This window comes from Aquarana catesbeiana, linkage group LG02 (genome assembly GCF_042186555.1).
Source record: "Aquarana catesbeiana isolate 2022-GZ linkage group LG02, ASM4218655v1, whole genome shotgun sequence".
In the NCBI taxonomy this organism is placed as follows: domain Eukaryota; kingdom Metazoa; phylum Chordata; class Amphibia; order Anura; family Ranidae; genus Aquarana; species Aquarana catesbeiana.
In genome coordinates this window covers 813,675,080-813,690,370 of record NC_133325.1, presented here as the reverse complement: position 1 = coordinate 813,690,370, position 15,291 = coordinate 813,675,080, and the positions used below count along the sequence as shown (strand labels likewise).

General features: G+C 51.2%; 2 protein-coding genes across 4 annotated transcripts in view; one reads left to right on the top strand and one right to left on the bottom strand.

The window, feature by feature from the left end:
- Nucleotides 1–10,093, top strand: part of PDE9A (phosphodiesterase 9A) — a 29,460-nt gene extending 19,367 nt beyond the window's left edge. For all 3 annotated transcript variants that reach the window (XM_073617636.1, XM_073617635.1, XM_073617634.1), the window contains exons 10-12: nucleotides 245–373; nucleotides 9,125–9,193; nucleotides 9,819–10,093. In XM_073617636.1, coding sequence (XP_073473737.1) covers nucleotides 245–373; nucleotides 9,125–9,193; nucleotides 9,819–9,863 — 243 coding nt within the window. In that variant the 3' untranslated portion in view covers nucleotides 9,864–10,093. The remainder of the gene's footprint in view (nucleotides 1–244; nucleotides 374–9,124; nucleotides 9,194–9,818) is intronic.
- Nucleotides 10,094–11,084: 991 nt separating this feature from the next.
- On the bottom strand, nucleotides 11,085–14,318 carry WDR4 (WDR4 tRNA N7-guanosine methyltransferase non-catalytic subunit; the record flags this gene model as incomplete). The annotated part of the gene is given in 3 exon segments (XM_073617633.1): nucleotides 11,085–11,535; nucleotides 12,363–12,432; nucleotides 14,139–14,318. A coding segment is annotated over 1 exon segment (148 nt), but the record flags the coding sequence as incomplete, so codon positions are not given.
- Nucleotides 14,319–15,291: the final 973 nt, after the last annotated feature.

Below are 15,291 nucleotides of genomic sequence, written 5' to 3'. Positions count from 1 at the left end.
TCCAGCACTGGGCTGATAGAAGTAGTGATGCCGCTGTCACTACTCCTGTCAGCCTTCCAGTAGAAGGAGCTTGCGGCACCCCCATCCCTACAATACACGCTGTGTCCCACGACAGCCGCCACTTCTGCCCTCCCATTGTCCTGGCCCTGGTGGGGAGGCCCAGTTGGGTCGGGTTTTCATTGGTATGGGGTGGAATACTCCGCTTTAACTCTATGGTGACGTCAACATTGTCTTCCTCTTCCAGAGTGACCGAGAGAAGGCAGAGGGACTTCCAGTGACACCATACATGGACCGTTACACCGTCACCAAAGCCGAATCTCAGAAATCCTTCATCCAGTTCATGCTGCTTCCTCTATGTCAGGCCCTGTGTAAGGTAAGTGCGCATCTACATCTTGTCAAGTTAGAGTAAATGTCTATATCCAACGTGGCTGGGCTCTACGTGAGGAAAGTACACATCTATCTTGAACAGGGCTGGACCCTAGGTGAGGTAAGTACACACATCTAAAGCTAACAAGCTTTGGTCCTATGTGAGGTAAGTACGTGTCACCAACAGGGTCGGGCCCTACATGAGGTAAGTACGCATCTGCACTGTACGTCCAACAGGGCCCGCTGTATGGGGGAAAGTACAGGTCTATATCGAACAAGGCCAGGTACTATATGAGGTAAGTACATGTCTATAACAGGGCCAGTCTCTACATGAGGTAAGCAAATGCCTACAACAGAGCTGAGCTCTATACAAGGCGAGTACACATCTATCCCCTAAATAGTTAGGCCCTATGTAAGGTACATGTCTACAACAGAAGCAGGTTCTGTGTGAGGTAAGTAGTCGTCTACATCAGCAGTCCCCAAACTGCAGCTCTTTGCTTGCATTTATCCAGTCCTTGGAGCACTACTCCATCCCTTGACTGATTGGATGGAGATGATGATGATAGAGATGGAGATGATGATGATAATGATGGAGATGATGATGATAGAGATGGAGATGATAATGATGGAGATGATAATGATAATAATGGAGATGATGATGATGGAGATGATGACAATAATGATAATGATGGAGATGGAGATGATGATGGAGATGGAGATGATGATGGAGATGGAGATGATGATAGTGATGGAGATGATGATGGAGATGCGCATGATGAGAGATGGAGATGGAGATGATGATTTAGATGGAGATGATGATGGAGATGGAGATGATGATGGAGATGTGGATGATGAGAGATGGAGATGATGATAGAGATGGAGATGATGATGGAGATGGAGATGATGATGGAGATGTGGATGATGAGAGATGGAGATGGAGATGATGATGGAGATGGAGATGATGATGGAGATGGAGATGATGATGGAGATGGAGATGATGATGGAGATGGAGATGATGATGGAGATGGAGATGATGATGGAGATGGAGATGATGATGGAGATGGAGATGATGATGGAGATGCGGATGATGAGAGATGGAGATGGGGATGATGATAGAGATGGAGATGATGATAGAGATGGAGATGATGATAGAGATGGAGATGATGATAGAGATGGAGATGATGATAGAGATGGAGATGATGATAGTGATGGAGATGATGATAGTGATGGAGATGATGATGGAGATGCGCATGATGAGAGATGGAGATGATGATAGAGATGGAGATGATGATTTAGATGGAGATGATGATGGGGATGGAGATGATGATGGAGATGGAGATGATGATGGAGATGATGATGATAGAGATGGAGATGATGATGATAGAGATGGAGATGATGATGATAGAGATGGAGATGATGATGATGATAGAGATGGAGATGATGATAGAGATGGAGATGATGATGGAGATGATGATGGAGATGGAGATGGAGATGATGATGGAGATGGAGATGATGATGGAGATGATGATAGAGATGGAGATGATGATAGAGATGGAGATGATGATAGAGATGGAGATGATGATAGAGATGGAGATGGGGATGATGAGAGATGGAGATGATGATGGAGATGGAGATGATGATGGAGATGGAGATGATGATGGAGATGGAGATGATGATGGAGATGGAGATGGAGATGATGATGGAGATGGAGATGGAGATGATGATGGAGATGGAGATGATGATGGAGATGGAGATGGAGATGATGATGGAGATGGAGATGATGATGGAGATGGAGATGGAGATGATGATGGAGATGGAGATGATGATAGTGATGGAGATGATGATAGTGATGGAGATGATGATAGTGATGGAGATGATGATGGAGATGCGCATGATGAGAGATGGAGATGATGATAGAGATGGAGATGATGATAGAGATGGAGATGATGATAGAGATGGAGATGATGATAGTGATGGAGATGATGATAGTGATGGAGATGATGATGGAGATGCGCATAATGAGAGATGGAGATGCGCATGATGAGAGATGGAGATGGGGATGATGAGAGATGGAGATGATGATGGAGATGGAGATGATGATGGAGATGGAGATGATGATGGAGATGGAGATGATGATGGAGATGGAGATGATGATGGAGATGGAGATGATGATGGAGATGGAGATGATGATGGAGATGGAGATGATGATGGAGATGGAGATGATGATAGAGATGGAGATGATGATAGTGATGGAGATGATGATAGTGATGGAGATGATGATAGTGATGGAGATGATGATGGAGATGCGCATGATGAGAGATGGAGATGGAGATGATGATTTAGATGGAGATGATGATGGAGATGGAGATGATGATAGAGATGGAGATGATGGTGGAGATGGAGATGATAGAGATGGAGATGATGATAGAGATGGAGATGATGATGGAGATGGAGATGATGGTGGAGATGCGCATGATGAGAGATGGAGATGGAGATGGAGATGATGATGGAGATGGGGATGATGAGAGATGGAGATGATGGTGGAGATGTAGATGATGATAGATATGGAGATGATGATGGAGATGGGGATGATAGAGATGGAGATGATGATAGAGATGGAGATGATGATGGAGATGCGCATGATGAGAGATGGAGATGGAGATGATGATAGAGATGGAGATGATGATTTAGATGGAGATGATGATGGAGATGGAGATGGAGATGATGATGGAGATGGAGATGATGATAGAGATGGAGATGATGGTGGAGATGGAGATGATGATGGAGATGGGGATGATGAGAGATGCAGATGATGGTGGAGATGTAGATGATGATGGAGATGGAGATGATGATGGAGATGGAGATGATGATGATGATGGAGATGATGATGGAGATGGAGATGATGATGGAGATGGAGATGATGATGGAGATGGAGATGATGATGGAGATGGAGATGATGATAGTGATGGAGATGATGATAGAGATGGAGATGATGATAGTGATGGAGATGATGATGGAGATGCGCATGATGAGAGATGGAGATGATGATAGAGATGGAGATGATGATTTAGATGGAGATGATGATGGAGATGGAGATGATGATGGAGATGTGAATGATAGAGATGGAGATGATGATGGAGATGGAGATGATGATGGAGATGGAGATGATGATGGAGATGGAGATGATGATGGAGATGGAGATGATGATGGAGATGCGCATGATGAGAGATGGAGATGGGGATGATGAGAGATGGAGATGGGGATGATGAGAGATGGAGATGGAGATGATGATGGAGATGGAGATGATGATGGAGATGGAGATGATGATGGAGATGGAGATGATGATGGAGATGGAGATGATGATAATGATAGAGATGGAGATGATGATGGAGATGGAGATGATGGTGGAGATGGAGATGATGGTGGAGATGGAGATGATGATGGAGATGGGGATGATAGAGATGGAGATGATGATAGAGATGGAGATGATGATAGTGATGGAGATGATGATAGTGATGGAGATGATGATAGTGATGGAGATGATGATGGAGATGCGCATGATGAGAGATGGAGATGGAGATGATGATTTAGATGGAGATGATGATGGAGATGGAGATGATGATGGAGATGGAGATGATGATGGAGATGGAGATGATGATAGAGATGGAGATGATGGTGGAGATGCGCATGATGAGAGATGGAGATGGAGATGGAGATGATGATGGAGATGGGGATGATGAGAGATGGAGATGATGGTGGAGATGTAGATGATGATAGATATGGAGATGATGATGGAGATGGGGATGATAGAGATGGAGATGATGATAGAGATGGAGATGATGATGGAGATGCGCATGATGAGAGATGGAGATGATGATAGAGATGGAGATGATGATTTAGATGGAGATGATGATGGAGATGGAGATGGAGATGATGATGGAGATGGAGATGATGATGGAGATGGAGATGATGGTGGAGATGGAGATGATGATGGAGACGGGGATGATGAGAGATGCAGATGATGGTGGAGATGTAGATGATGATAGATATGGAGATGATGATGGAGATGGAGATGATGATGGAGATGGAGATGATGATGGAGATGGAGATGATGATGGAGATGGAGATGATGATGGAGATGGAGATGATGATGGAGATGGAGATGATGATGGAGATGTAGATGATGATGGAGATGTAGATGATGATGGACATGGGGATGATGATGGAGATGGGGATGATGAGAGATGGAGATGATGAGAGATGGAGATGATAATGATGATGATAGAGATGGAGATGGAGATGATGATGATGTATTAGTAATATGACTCCAGAAAACAATCAGCGTGTACATATGAATGGAATAAAATATGACCAAACAATGGAGGGGAAGGAATCTATTTTTGAGGTTTTCTCATTGAACATCGACAGGTTTTGTTGAGTTTGTGTGCACAGATGAAGGGGGGGGCTGTTGAACGGACAAAGGGAGGGTCTTTGTTGAACGGACGAAGGGAGGGTCTTTGTTAAACAGATGAAGGGCGGGGCTTTGTTAAACGGACGAAGGGAGGGTCTTTGTTGAACGGACGAAGGGCGGGGCTTTGTTGAACGGATGAAGGGAGGGGCTTTGTTGAACGGATGAGGGGGGCGGGTCTTTGTTGAACGGACGAAGGGCAGGGCTTTGTTGAACGGACGAAGGGAGGGTCTTTGTTGAATGGAATAAGGGCGGGGCTTTGTTGAACGGACGAAGGGAGGGGCTTTGTTGAACGGACGAAGGGAGGGGCTTTGTTGAACGGACAAAGGGCGGGGCTTTGAACGGACAAAGGGCGGGGCTTTGAACGGACAAAGGGCGGGGCTTTGAACGGACAAAGGGAGGGTCTTTTTTGAACGGACGAAGGGCGGGGCTTTGTTGAAAGGACGAAGGGCGGGGCTTTGTTGAACAGATGAAGGGAGGGGCTTTGTTGAACAGACGAAGGGAGGGGCTTTGTTGAACAGACGAAGGGAGGGGCTTTGTTGAACAGACGAAGGGTGGGGCTTTGTTGAACGGACGAAGGGAGGGTCTTTGTTGAGCGGATGAAGGGTGGGGCTTTTTTGAACGGACGAAGGGTGGGGCTTTGTTGAGCGGACGAAGGGCGGGCTTTGTTGAGCGGACGAAGGGCGGAGCTTTGTTTCACACACAAACACTATACAGAACACATTGTCACATTGTATTTATGAGCAAAGCCTGTGCGCATGCTCCATTCACAGAGGAGTGGCTGCAGCCACTACTGTCCCCCCTGGCGGAGCGGGTAGGTGTGAGGTCTGGGGTGCCCAAACCTGACCATCTGCTTATCCCTTCAAAAAGCTAAAAATCGAAGTGAAAAAAACAGCACGGGTGGTAACTCTGAAGCAACTACCCCACCTGTGTGTGAGCCAAATATTCGTCTATTTCTTATCAGGCCGCACCCTGTGTGAGGTAAGTACACATCTGTATTATAGAGTCAGGCCTTGTATGAGGATAGGACGGTTGTGAAATGCTCTGCTTGAGATTAATGGACTGCTCCATTGAGGGAGGGAGGGAGGGAGGGAGAGGGAGACTATTACTGTTTAAATTGGGGATGAGACTAGCCCTCACTCCTCCAATGGGGTAGAAGGACCAATCCATGCTACAAGGCGGGGGGAGAACGGCCCATCACTGCTCCAGTAAGGGGGAGGGTCCCTCACTTCTTCTATAAAGAGGAGCTGGGCCCTCACTGCACAAGCTGACACAGGCCCAATGAGGGAGAGTAGGGCTGTCCCTAATCCAAATGGAGAAAAAGGCTGCCACTGCTCTAGTTTGGAGGGGGGGGGGGGGGTGGCCTCAGTCCATCACTATTAAAATTGGGGGAGGAAAGACGGGTCATCACTGCACCAATGGGGAAAGAGGGCCCTCACTGTTGCATTGAGGCAGGCTAACATAGCTACAGTGGGGGGAGAAGAGCTGGTCGTCACTCCAAGGTTGGGGGAGGGAGAAGGGCCCGTCGCCGCTCCAAGGTGGGGGGGAGGAGAAGGGCCCGTTGCCGCTCCAAGGTGGGGGAGAAGGGACTGTCACCGCTCCAAGGTGGGGGGGAGAAGGGCCTGTCACTGCTCCAAGGTGGGGGGGAGAAGGGACTGTCACCGCTCCAAGGTGGTGGAAAGGGCCATCACTACTCCAACGTGGAAGGAGAATGGCCCTCAGTGCTCCAATGAGACAGGCTGGCACAAGTCCAATGGGGAGGAGTAGGGCTGTTTCAGCTCCAACTAGGGGGAAAAGGCTGTCACTGTTCCATCTGGGGGGGGGCTAGAAGTGAAGGGATGCCACTGCTCCAATTGCGGAGGAGACTGGCCATCACTAGCGCAATGGGAGGGGAGGGTGGAGAAGGGTCATCACTGGTTTCATGTTGGAGGAGACGGGCTGTTGTAGGCCAGGATAGGGGGTATGGGTAACTCTGTGAGAGGAAGTGACCCTGGCCTGCCTCAAATTTTGAAAAGGAAAGTCAACAAAAATCTGAATGCAATCTATAGACTGGGGGGAGAACCTCTGGGGGGATCTAGGATGGAAAAGGACCTGGGGGTCCTAGTAGATGATAGGCTCAGCAATGACATGCAATACCAAGCTGCTGCTAACAAAGCAAACAGAATATTGGCATTAAAAAGGGGATCAACTCCAGAGATAAAACGATAATTCTCCCGCTCTACAAGACTCTGGTCCGGCCGCACCTGGAGTATGCTGTCCAGTTCTGGGCACCAGTCCTCAGGAAGGATGTACTGGAAATGGAGCGACTACAAAGAAGGGCAACAAAGCTAATAAAGGGTCTGGAGGATCTTAGTTATGAGGAAAGGTTGTGAGTTCCGAACTTATTCTCTCTGGAGAAGAGACGCTTGAGAGGGGATATGATTTCAATTTACAAATATTGTACCGGTGACCCCACAATATACAAATACCGGACTGGTGACCCCACAATATATAAATACCGGACTGGTGACCCCACAATATATAAATACCGGACTGGTGACCCCACATTATATAAATACCGGACTGGTGACCCCACAATATACAAATACCGGACTGGTGACCCCACAATATATAAATACCGGACTGGTGACCCCACAATATACAAATACCGGACTGGTGACCCCACAATATATAAATGCCGGACTGGTGACCCCACAATATATAAATACCGGACTGGTGACCCCACAATATACAAATACCGGACTGGTGGCCCCACAATATATAAATGCCGGACTGGTGACCCCACAATATATAAATACCGGACTGGTGACCCCACAATATACAAATACCGGACTGGTGACCCCACAATATACAAATACCGGACTGGTGACCCCACAATAGGGATAAAACTTTTTCGCAGAAGAGAGTTTAATAAGACTCGTGGCCACTCATTACAATTAGAAGAAAAGAGGTTTAACCTTAAACTACGTAGAGGGTTCTTTACTGTAAGAGCGGCAAGGATGTGGAATTCCCTTCCACAGGCGGTGGTCTCAGCGGGGAGCATCGATAGTTTCAAGAAACTATTAGATAATCACTGAAACGACCGCAATAAACAGAGATATATAATTTAATACTGACACATAATCACACACATAGGTTGGACTTGATGGACTTGTGTCTTTTTTCAACCTCACCTACTATCGGATGAGGGATCAGGGTGGGGATCCTCCATTATTATCGGATGAGGGATCAGGGTGGGGATCCTCCATTATTATCGGATGAGGGATCAGGGTGGGGATCCTCCATTATTATCGGATGAGGGATCAGGGTGGGGATCCTCCATTATTATCGGATGAGGGATCAGGGTGGGGATCCTCCATTATTATCGGATGAGGGATCAGGGTGGGGATCCTCCATTATTATCGGATGAGGGATCAGGGTGGGGATCCTCCATTATTATCGGATGAGGGATCAGGGTGGGGATCCTCCATTATTATCGGATGAGGGATCAGGGTGGGGATCCTCCATTATTATCGGATGAGGGATCAGGGTGGGGATCCTCCATTATTATCGGATGAGGGATCAGGGTGGGGATCCTCCATTATTATCGGATGAGGGATCAGGGTGGGGATCCTCCATTATTATCAGATGAGGGATCAGGGTGGGGATCCTCCATTATTATTGGATGAGGGATCAGGGTGGGGATCCTCCATTATTATCGGATGAGGGATCAGGGTGGGGATCCTCCATTATTATTGGATGAGGGATCAGGGTAGGGATTCTCCATTATTATTGGATGAGGGATCAGGGTGGGGATCCTCCATTATTATCAGATGAGGGATCAGGGTGGGGATCCTCCATTATTATCGGATGAGGGATCAGGGTGGGGATCCTCCATTATTATCGGATGAGGGATCAGGGTGGGGATCCTCCATTATTATCGGATGAGGGATCAGGGTGGGGATCCTCCATTATTATTGGATGAGGGATCAGGGTGGGGATCCTCCATTATTATTGGATGAGGGATCAGGGTGGGGATCCTCCATTATTATTGGATGAAGGATCAGGGTGGGGATCCTCCATTATTATTGGATGAGGGATCAGGGTGGGGATCCTCCATTAGAAGATTCAAATGTCACCAAAACCTTTAATTTCTACAGAGGTTTTGTGCTTTAGTCTGACCATTCTTCTACCAGTTTACCAATCAGACCCCTGGAACTCTTGTCAGTCTGGAGAAGAGAGCTTTGAGGTGTAGAACGTGGAATGAAATGGGGTCCTGTCCTCGGCTAATGAACTGTTTTCATATTTCAGATCTTTCCCCAGCTGGACTCCTGGGCACTGCAGCCACTAATGGACGCTAAACTGCGATACGAGAGACAGGTAACCAGAGGCTGCACACCCTCTGATCTGTGCCCTGATTGGCACCTTACTTCCCCCACCATCCAATAAAAGGCAGTAATGATCTTCATCGCAGTCAGGTGGTGTTCAGGTTACAGCAAACACGGCACCGGCTATAACTAAACCAGAACCAACTAACGCCCCATTCCTGGACAGCGGGTACAATAACAACAAAGTTGGAAACCTAGGTCCGCAATCCCAGACCCGGGTCCACAGTCCCAGACTCAGCTCCGCAATCTAAGACCTGGATACAAAATCCCAGACCCGGGTTCGCAATCTGAGATCTGGCTCCACAATCCAAGACTTGGATATAGAGTCCCAGATCTGGATCTGCAATCTGAGACCTGGACCCAGAGTCCAAGACCCAGGTCCATAATCCACGTTCTAGGTACACGAATTGAGACCTAGATCCACAGTTCTTGATTTGGGTCCACAATCAGAGCTCTGGGTCCGCAACACGAGACCTGGATCCACAGTCTCAGACTCGGGTCCATATTCCGAGCTCGGGGACTAGAATTTGGTTCTATCACATCTACAAACCACCATAACTTCTGAAACTTATCTCTGAATAGGACAGACAGGTACTCATCACTCTCTCCTCTTTCAGGTGGAGATCCTCCAAAGTCACAAGGAATCCCTGGAGCCAATGTGAAGCGAGACATCAGATCCAAGAGCCAGATAATGAGATCACGGACTGAATCCTCCATCCAACCAGCAGAGGAGCCCAGGACCAGAGCCCCACCCATGTCTCCCAATGTCAGCGGAGAAGGGAAGATGGGTGACAGCACCTGAAAATGTCTTTAAGGAGATCAGTTGAGGAACAAATTCAAATTCCAATCACATACTCAGAAATAAAAATCATACAAAATCTTGAAAAGAAAATATATATATTTTTATTTCATAAAAAGCCCCCCAACCCAGTCCCTGGAGGACAAATCATCATTCACTGGGATCTCTGTTCTCCCAACCAAAATGTAGGCCTTTTGCTGTCACCTCAACTCCACCAAACATGGTCCCGGGGTTAGTCTTTAGTGGGGGGTGCTAGTCCCTATGGAGGGGTGCAGTCTTTAGTGGGGGTGCTAGTCCCTATGGAGGGGTGCAGTCTTTAGTGGGGGGTGCTAGTCCCTATGGAGGGGTGCAGTCTTTAGTGGGGGTGCTAGTCCCTATGGAGGGGTGCAGTCTTTAGTGGGGGTGCTAGTCCCTATGGAGGGGTGCAGTCTTTAGTGGGGGTGCTAGTCCCTATGGAGGGGTGCAGTCTTTAGTGGGGGTGCTAGTCCCTATGGAGGGGTGCAGTCTTTAGTGGGGGTGCTAGTCCCTATGGAGGGGTGCAGTCTTTAGTGGGGGTGCTAGTCCCTATGGAGGGGTGCAGTCTTTAGTGGAGGTGCTAGTCCCTATGGAGGGGTGCAGTCTTTAGTGGGGGGTGCTAGTCCCTATGGAGGGGTGCAGTCTTTAGTGGGGGTGCTAGTCCGTATGGAGGGGTGCAGTCTTTAGTGGGGGGTGCTAGTCCGTATGGAGGGGTGCAGTCTTTAGTGGGGGGTGCTAGTCCCTATGGAGGGGTGCAGTCTTTAGTGGGGGTGCTAGTCCCTATGGAGGGGTGCAGTCTTTAGTGGGGGGTGCTAGTCCCTATGGAGGGGTGCAGTTGTACCATGCACACAGCCTCTGACATCTCCTGTACCATGCACACAGCCTCTGACATCTCCTGTACCATGCACACAGCCTCTGTCATCTCCTGTACCATGCCCACAGCCTCTGACATCTCCTGTACCATGCCCACAGCCTCTGACATCCCCTGTACCATGCACACAGCCTCTGACATCTCCTGTACCATGCCCACAGCCTCTGACATCTCCTGTACCATGCCCACAGCGCTAGTCCCTATGGAGGGGTGCAGTCTTTAGTGGGGGGGTGCTAGTCCCTATGGAGGGGTGCAGTCTTTAGTGGGGGGTGCTAGTCCCTCCAGGGGGGAATATGAAGGGCAGAGGAATGGAAGAAACCAGTCTGCAGGGGATAGGTGGAGAAGAGCTCAGCCCCCCCCCTTGGTTAGGAGAGATTCTTCTAATCACAGATCTCCAGCAGTTTTGGGCCCTGTAGAGTTTCATTTTTGCTGCACCTTCAGGGAATAGCCCGGGGCGCCGGTGTCAGGTGCAGATTGCTGGTTCCAGGTTCTCATGTCTTCTGCACCTTCACTGCAGCGCCGGCCGATCCGGAGGACACTTTCCTCTTCTCTGATTGGAGGCGAGCTTCTTTCTTCATCAAGTAGGAGGCCATGTTGTCAAACACCGCTTTATACAATCCGCTGAACCGGCTCTCTGGAGACGCCGTGCCTGGGGAGGAGAAAACACGGTAAACTGGTGTGAGACACTACACACAATGGGAGGGGCTACAATGGGCCATCCGGGCTAGAGGCTCCTCCCTATATATACACAGAGTATGGAGGAACTGGTCTCCCCCATCCAGCCAATCAGGTGATAAGAGATACAAGGTGTCATCCAGGCTGGAGGCTCCTCTTTAGTTCATCTGGTTGTATATATAGAGAGGAGCTCCCACCCTGGAGGAACCATTGTAGCTCCTCCTATCACCCGATTGGCTGGATAGGCAGATTAGTTCCTCTGTGTTGTGTGTATATATATAAATAAAATCTGCCTATCCAGCCAATCAGGTGATAGGAGGAGCTACAATGGTTCCTCCAGGGTGGGAGCTCCTCTCTGTGGATAACAGCATGTCAGCCCGTCTAGCCAATCAGATGACAGTGTGAGCTGCTTAGGTTTGTCTGGACTGGAGGCTTCTCTTTATATACACACAGTAGAGGAACTAATCTGTCCATCCAGCCAATCAGGTGATAGGAAGGACTACAATAGATTATCAAGGCCAAGGGCTCCCCACACCCCCCGTCTTCTGCCCCATCTACATCATGGAAGACGGTGACCAATACCGGTGTCAGCTGTGACTCGGGGGGGGGGGGGGTTCTATCCTGACCTCCTCTGTGACTCCATTATAAGGAATCGTTCGGCCGATCTCGCTGTCCTATGACATCATGACCATCACACTTGGTTTGTAGAGAGTACTGAATACCCCCCTCTACTCTGCATTGTGATTGGGTAATGTAGGCGGGATGATTAGAGATTGGACGAGCCGCCATCACATGACTCACCTTCCAGCTGTTCCCAGTTCTCTCCAATGGTCTTGGACAATCTCTTGGTGTAATCATCCGATGGTGCCGGCTGTGCGGAGAACAATGTCACATATTTCATACACTTCACCTTCACCTCATAGAAATATAATAATCACCGACATTCTGCACGTAGCTAAAGGGGGTCAGGGGGTGCAGGGCGCAGGCACACTGCCCCCGCAAACACACCACCGCCCCCCCCCCCGCAAACACACCACCGCCCCCCCGCAAACACACCACCGCCCCCCCCCCCCCGCAAACACACCACCGCCCCCCCCCCCGCAAACACACCACCGCCCCCCCCGCAAACACACCACCGCCCCCCCCCCGCAAACACACCACCGCCCCCCCCCGCAAACACACCACCACCCCCCCCCGCAAACACACCACCGCCCCCCCCCGCAAACACACCACACCGCCCCCCCCGCAAACACACCACCGCCCCCCCGCAAACACACACCGCCCCCCCGCAAACACACCACCACCCCCCCCCGCAAACACACACCACCCCCCCCGCAAACACACCACCGCCCCCCCCGCAAACACACCACCGCCCCCCCCCCCGCAAACACACCACCACCCCCCCCCGCAAACACACCACCACCCCCCCCCGCAAACACACCACCACCCCCCCCCGCAAACACACCACCGCCCCCCCCCGCAAACACACCACCGCCCCCCCCCCGCAAACACACCACCGCGCCCCCCCCGCAAACACACACCGCCCCCCCCCCGCAAACACACCACCGCCCCCCCCCGCAAACACACCACCACCCCCCCCCGCAAACACCACCACCGCCCCCCCGCAAACACACCACCGCCCCCCCCGCAAACACACCACCGCCCCCCCCGCAAACACACCACCCCGCCCCCCCCCGCAAACACACCACCACCCCCCCCCGCAAACACACACCACCCCCCCCCGCCAAACACACCACCGCCCCCCCCGCAAACACACCACCGCCCCCCCCGCAAACACACCACCGCCCCCCCGCAAACACACCACCCGCCCCCCCCCGCAAACACACCACCACCCCCCCCCGCAAACAACACCACCACCTCCCCCCGCAAGCACACAAACCACCTCCCCCCGCAAACACACACCACCACCCCCCCCCGCAACACACCACCCCCCCCCCCGCAAACACACATACCCCCCCCGCAAGCACACAAACCACCTCCCCGCAAACACACATACCACACACACACCCCCCCCCGCAAACACACATACCCCCCCCCGCAAGCACACAAACCACCTCCCCGCAAACACACATACCACACACACACCCCCCCCCCGCAAACACACATATCACCCCCCCCGCAAACACACCACCGCCCCCCCCCCGCAAACACACCACCCGCCCCCCCCCCCCGCAAACACACCACCCGCCCCCCCCCCCGCAAACACACCACCGCCCCCCCCCCCCCGCAAACACACCACCGCCCCCCCGGGCAAACACACCACCCCACGCCCCCCCGGGCAAACACACCACCCCCCCCCCCGCAAACACACCACCGCCCCCCCCCCGCAGACAAGCACATCATCTCAGGATGTCGGATTCCCGGGATGGACATCGGATCTCTTTGGTCCGTTTCTCTCCCATACAGACACTCGGTCCAGATCCTCAGATCCTCAGATCCTCCAGTAACCGGGGAATCCGATTGGCTCTCTGTCTTCTCTCCCAGGAGATCCATTATCAGATATTGGACCCGCCCATTCTCCTGCACCCAATCACATCACTTCTGTACATCACTCACCTGCCAGGTACCATTGTTGTATCTGTGGAGCTCTATGGGGGTTCTCTATCACCCCGATAACACCCACAGGGAGGCGGAGTCTTCAAAGTCCAGATCCAGGGGGACAGAAGACAGAGAAATGTACTGAGTGATAGAGAGGGAGGGACCACCGGACACGAGAACAGGAAGACCCCCGACACCCTGCAAGAGAAGAGCGAGCCAAGATTGTGTGTCACCCTTCACGTGACATTGTCATCTGTCCGACTGGAGACCTGAGCTCCACCCCCAAAACCCCTCCCCCTCCCATCAGTCCTATTCTACTACCCAACACCGAGAACAGGAAGACCCCCGACACCCTGCAAGAGAAGAGCGAGTCAAGACTGTGTGTCACCCTTCACGTGACATTGTCATCTGTCCAACTGGAGACCTGAGCTCCACCCCCCCTCCAAAACCCCTCCCCCTCCCATCAGTCCTATTCTACCACCCGACACCGAGAACAGAAGACCCCCGACACCCTGCAAGAGAAGAGCGAGTCAAGACTGTGTGTCACCCTTCACGTGACATTGTCATCTGTCCAACTGGAGACCTGAGCTCCACCCCCAAAACCCCTCCCCCTCCCATCAGTCCTATTCTACTACCCGACACCGAGAACAGGAAGACCCCCGACACCCTGCAAGAGAAGAGCGAGCCAAGATTGTGTGTCACCCTTCACGTGACATTGTCATCTGTCCGACTGGAGACCTGAGCTCCACCCCCAAAACCCCTCCCCCTCCCATCAGTCCTATTCTACTACCCGACACCGAGAACAGAAGGACCCCCGACACCCTGCAAGAGAAGAGCGAGCCAAGATTGTGTGTCACCCTTCACGTGACATTGTCATCTGTCCGACTGGAGACCTGAGCTCCACCCCCTCCCAAAACCCCTCCCCCTCCCATCAGTCCTATTCTACTACCCGACACCGAGAACAGGAAGACCCCGACACCCTGCAAGAGAAGAGCGAGCCAAGACTGTGTATCAACACTCGTCCTTCAACGTCGGACATTGTCATCTGTCCGACTGGAGACCTGAGCTCCACCCCCAAAACCCCTCCCCCTCCCATCAGTCCTATTCTACTACCCGACACCGAGAACAGGAAGACCCCCGACACCCTGCAAGAGAAGAGCGAGCCCAGATT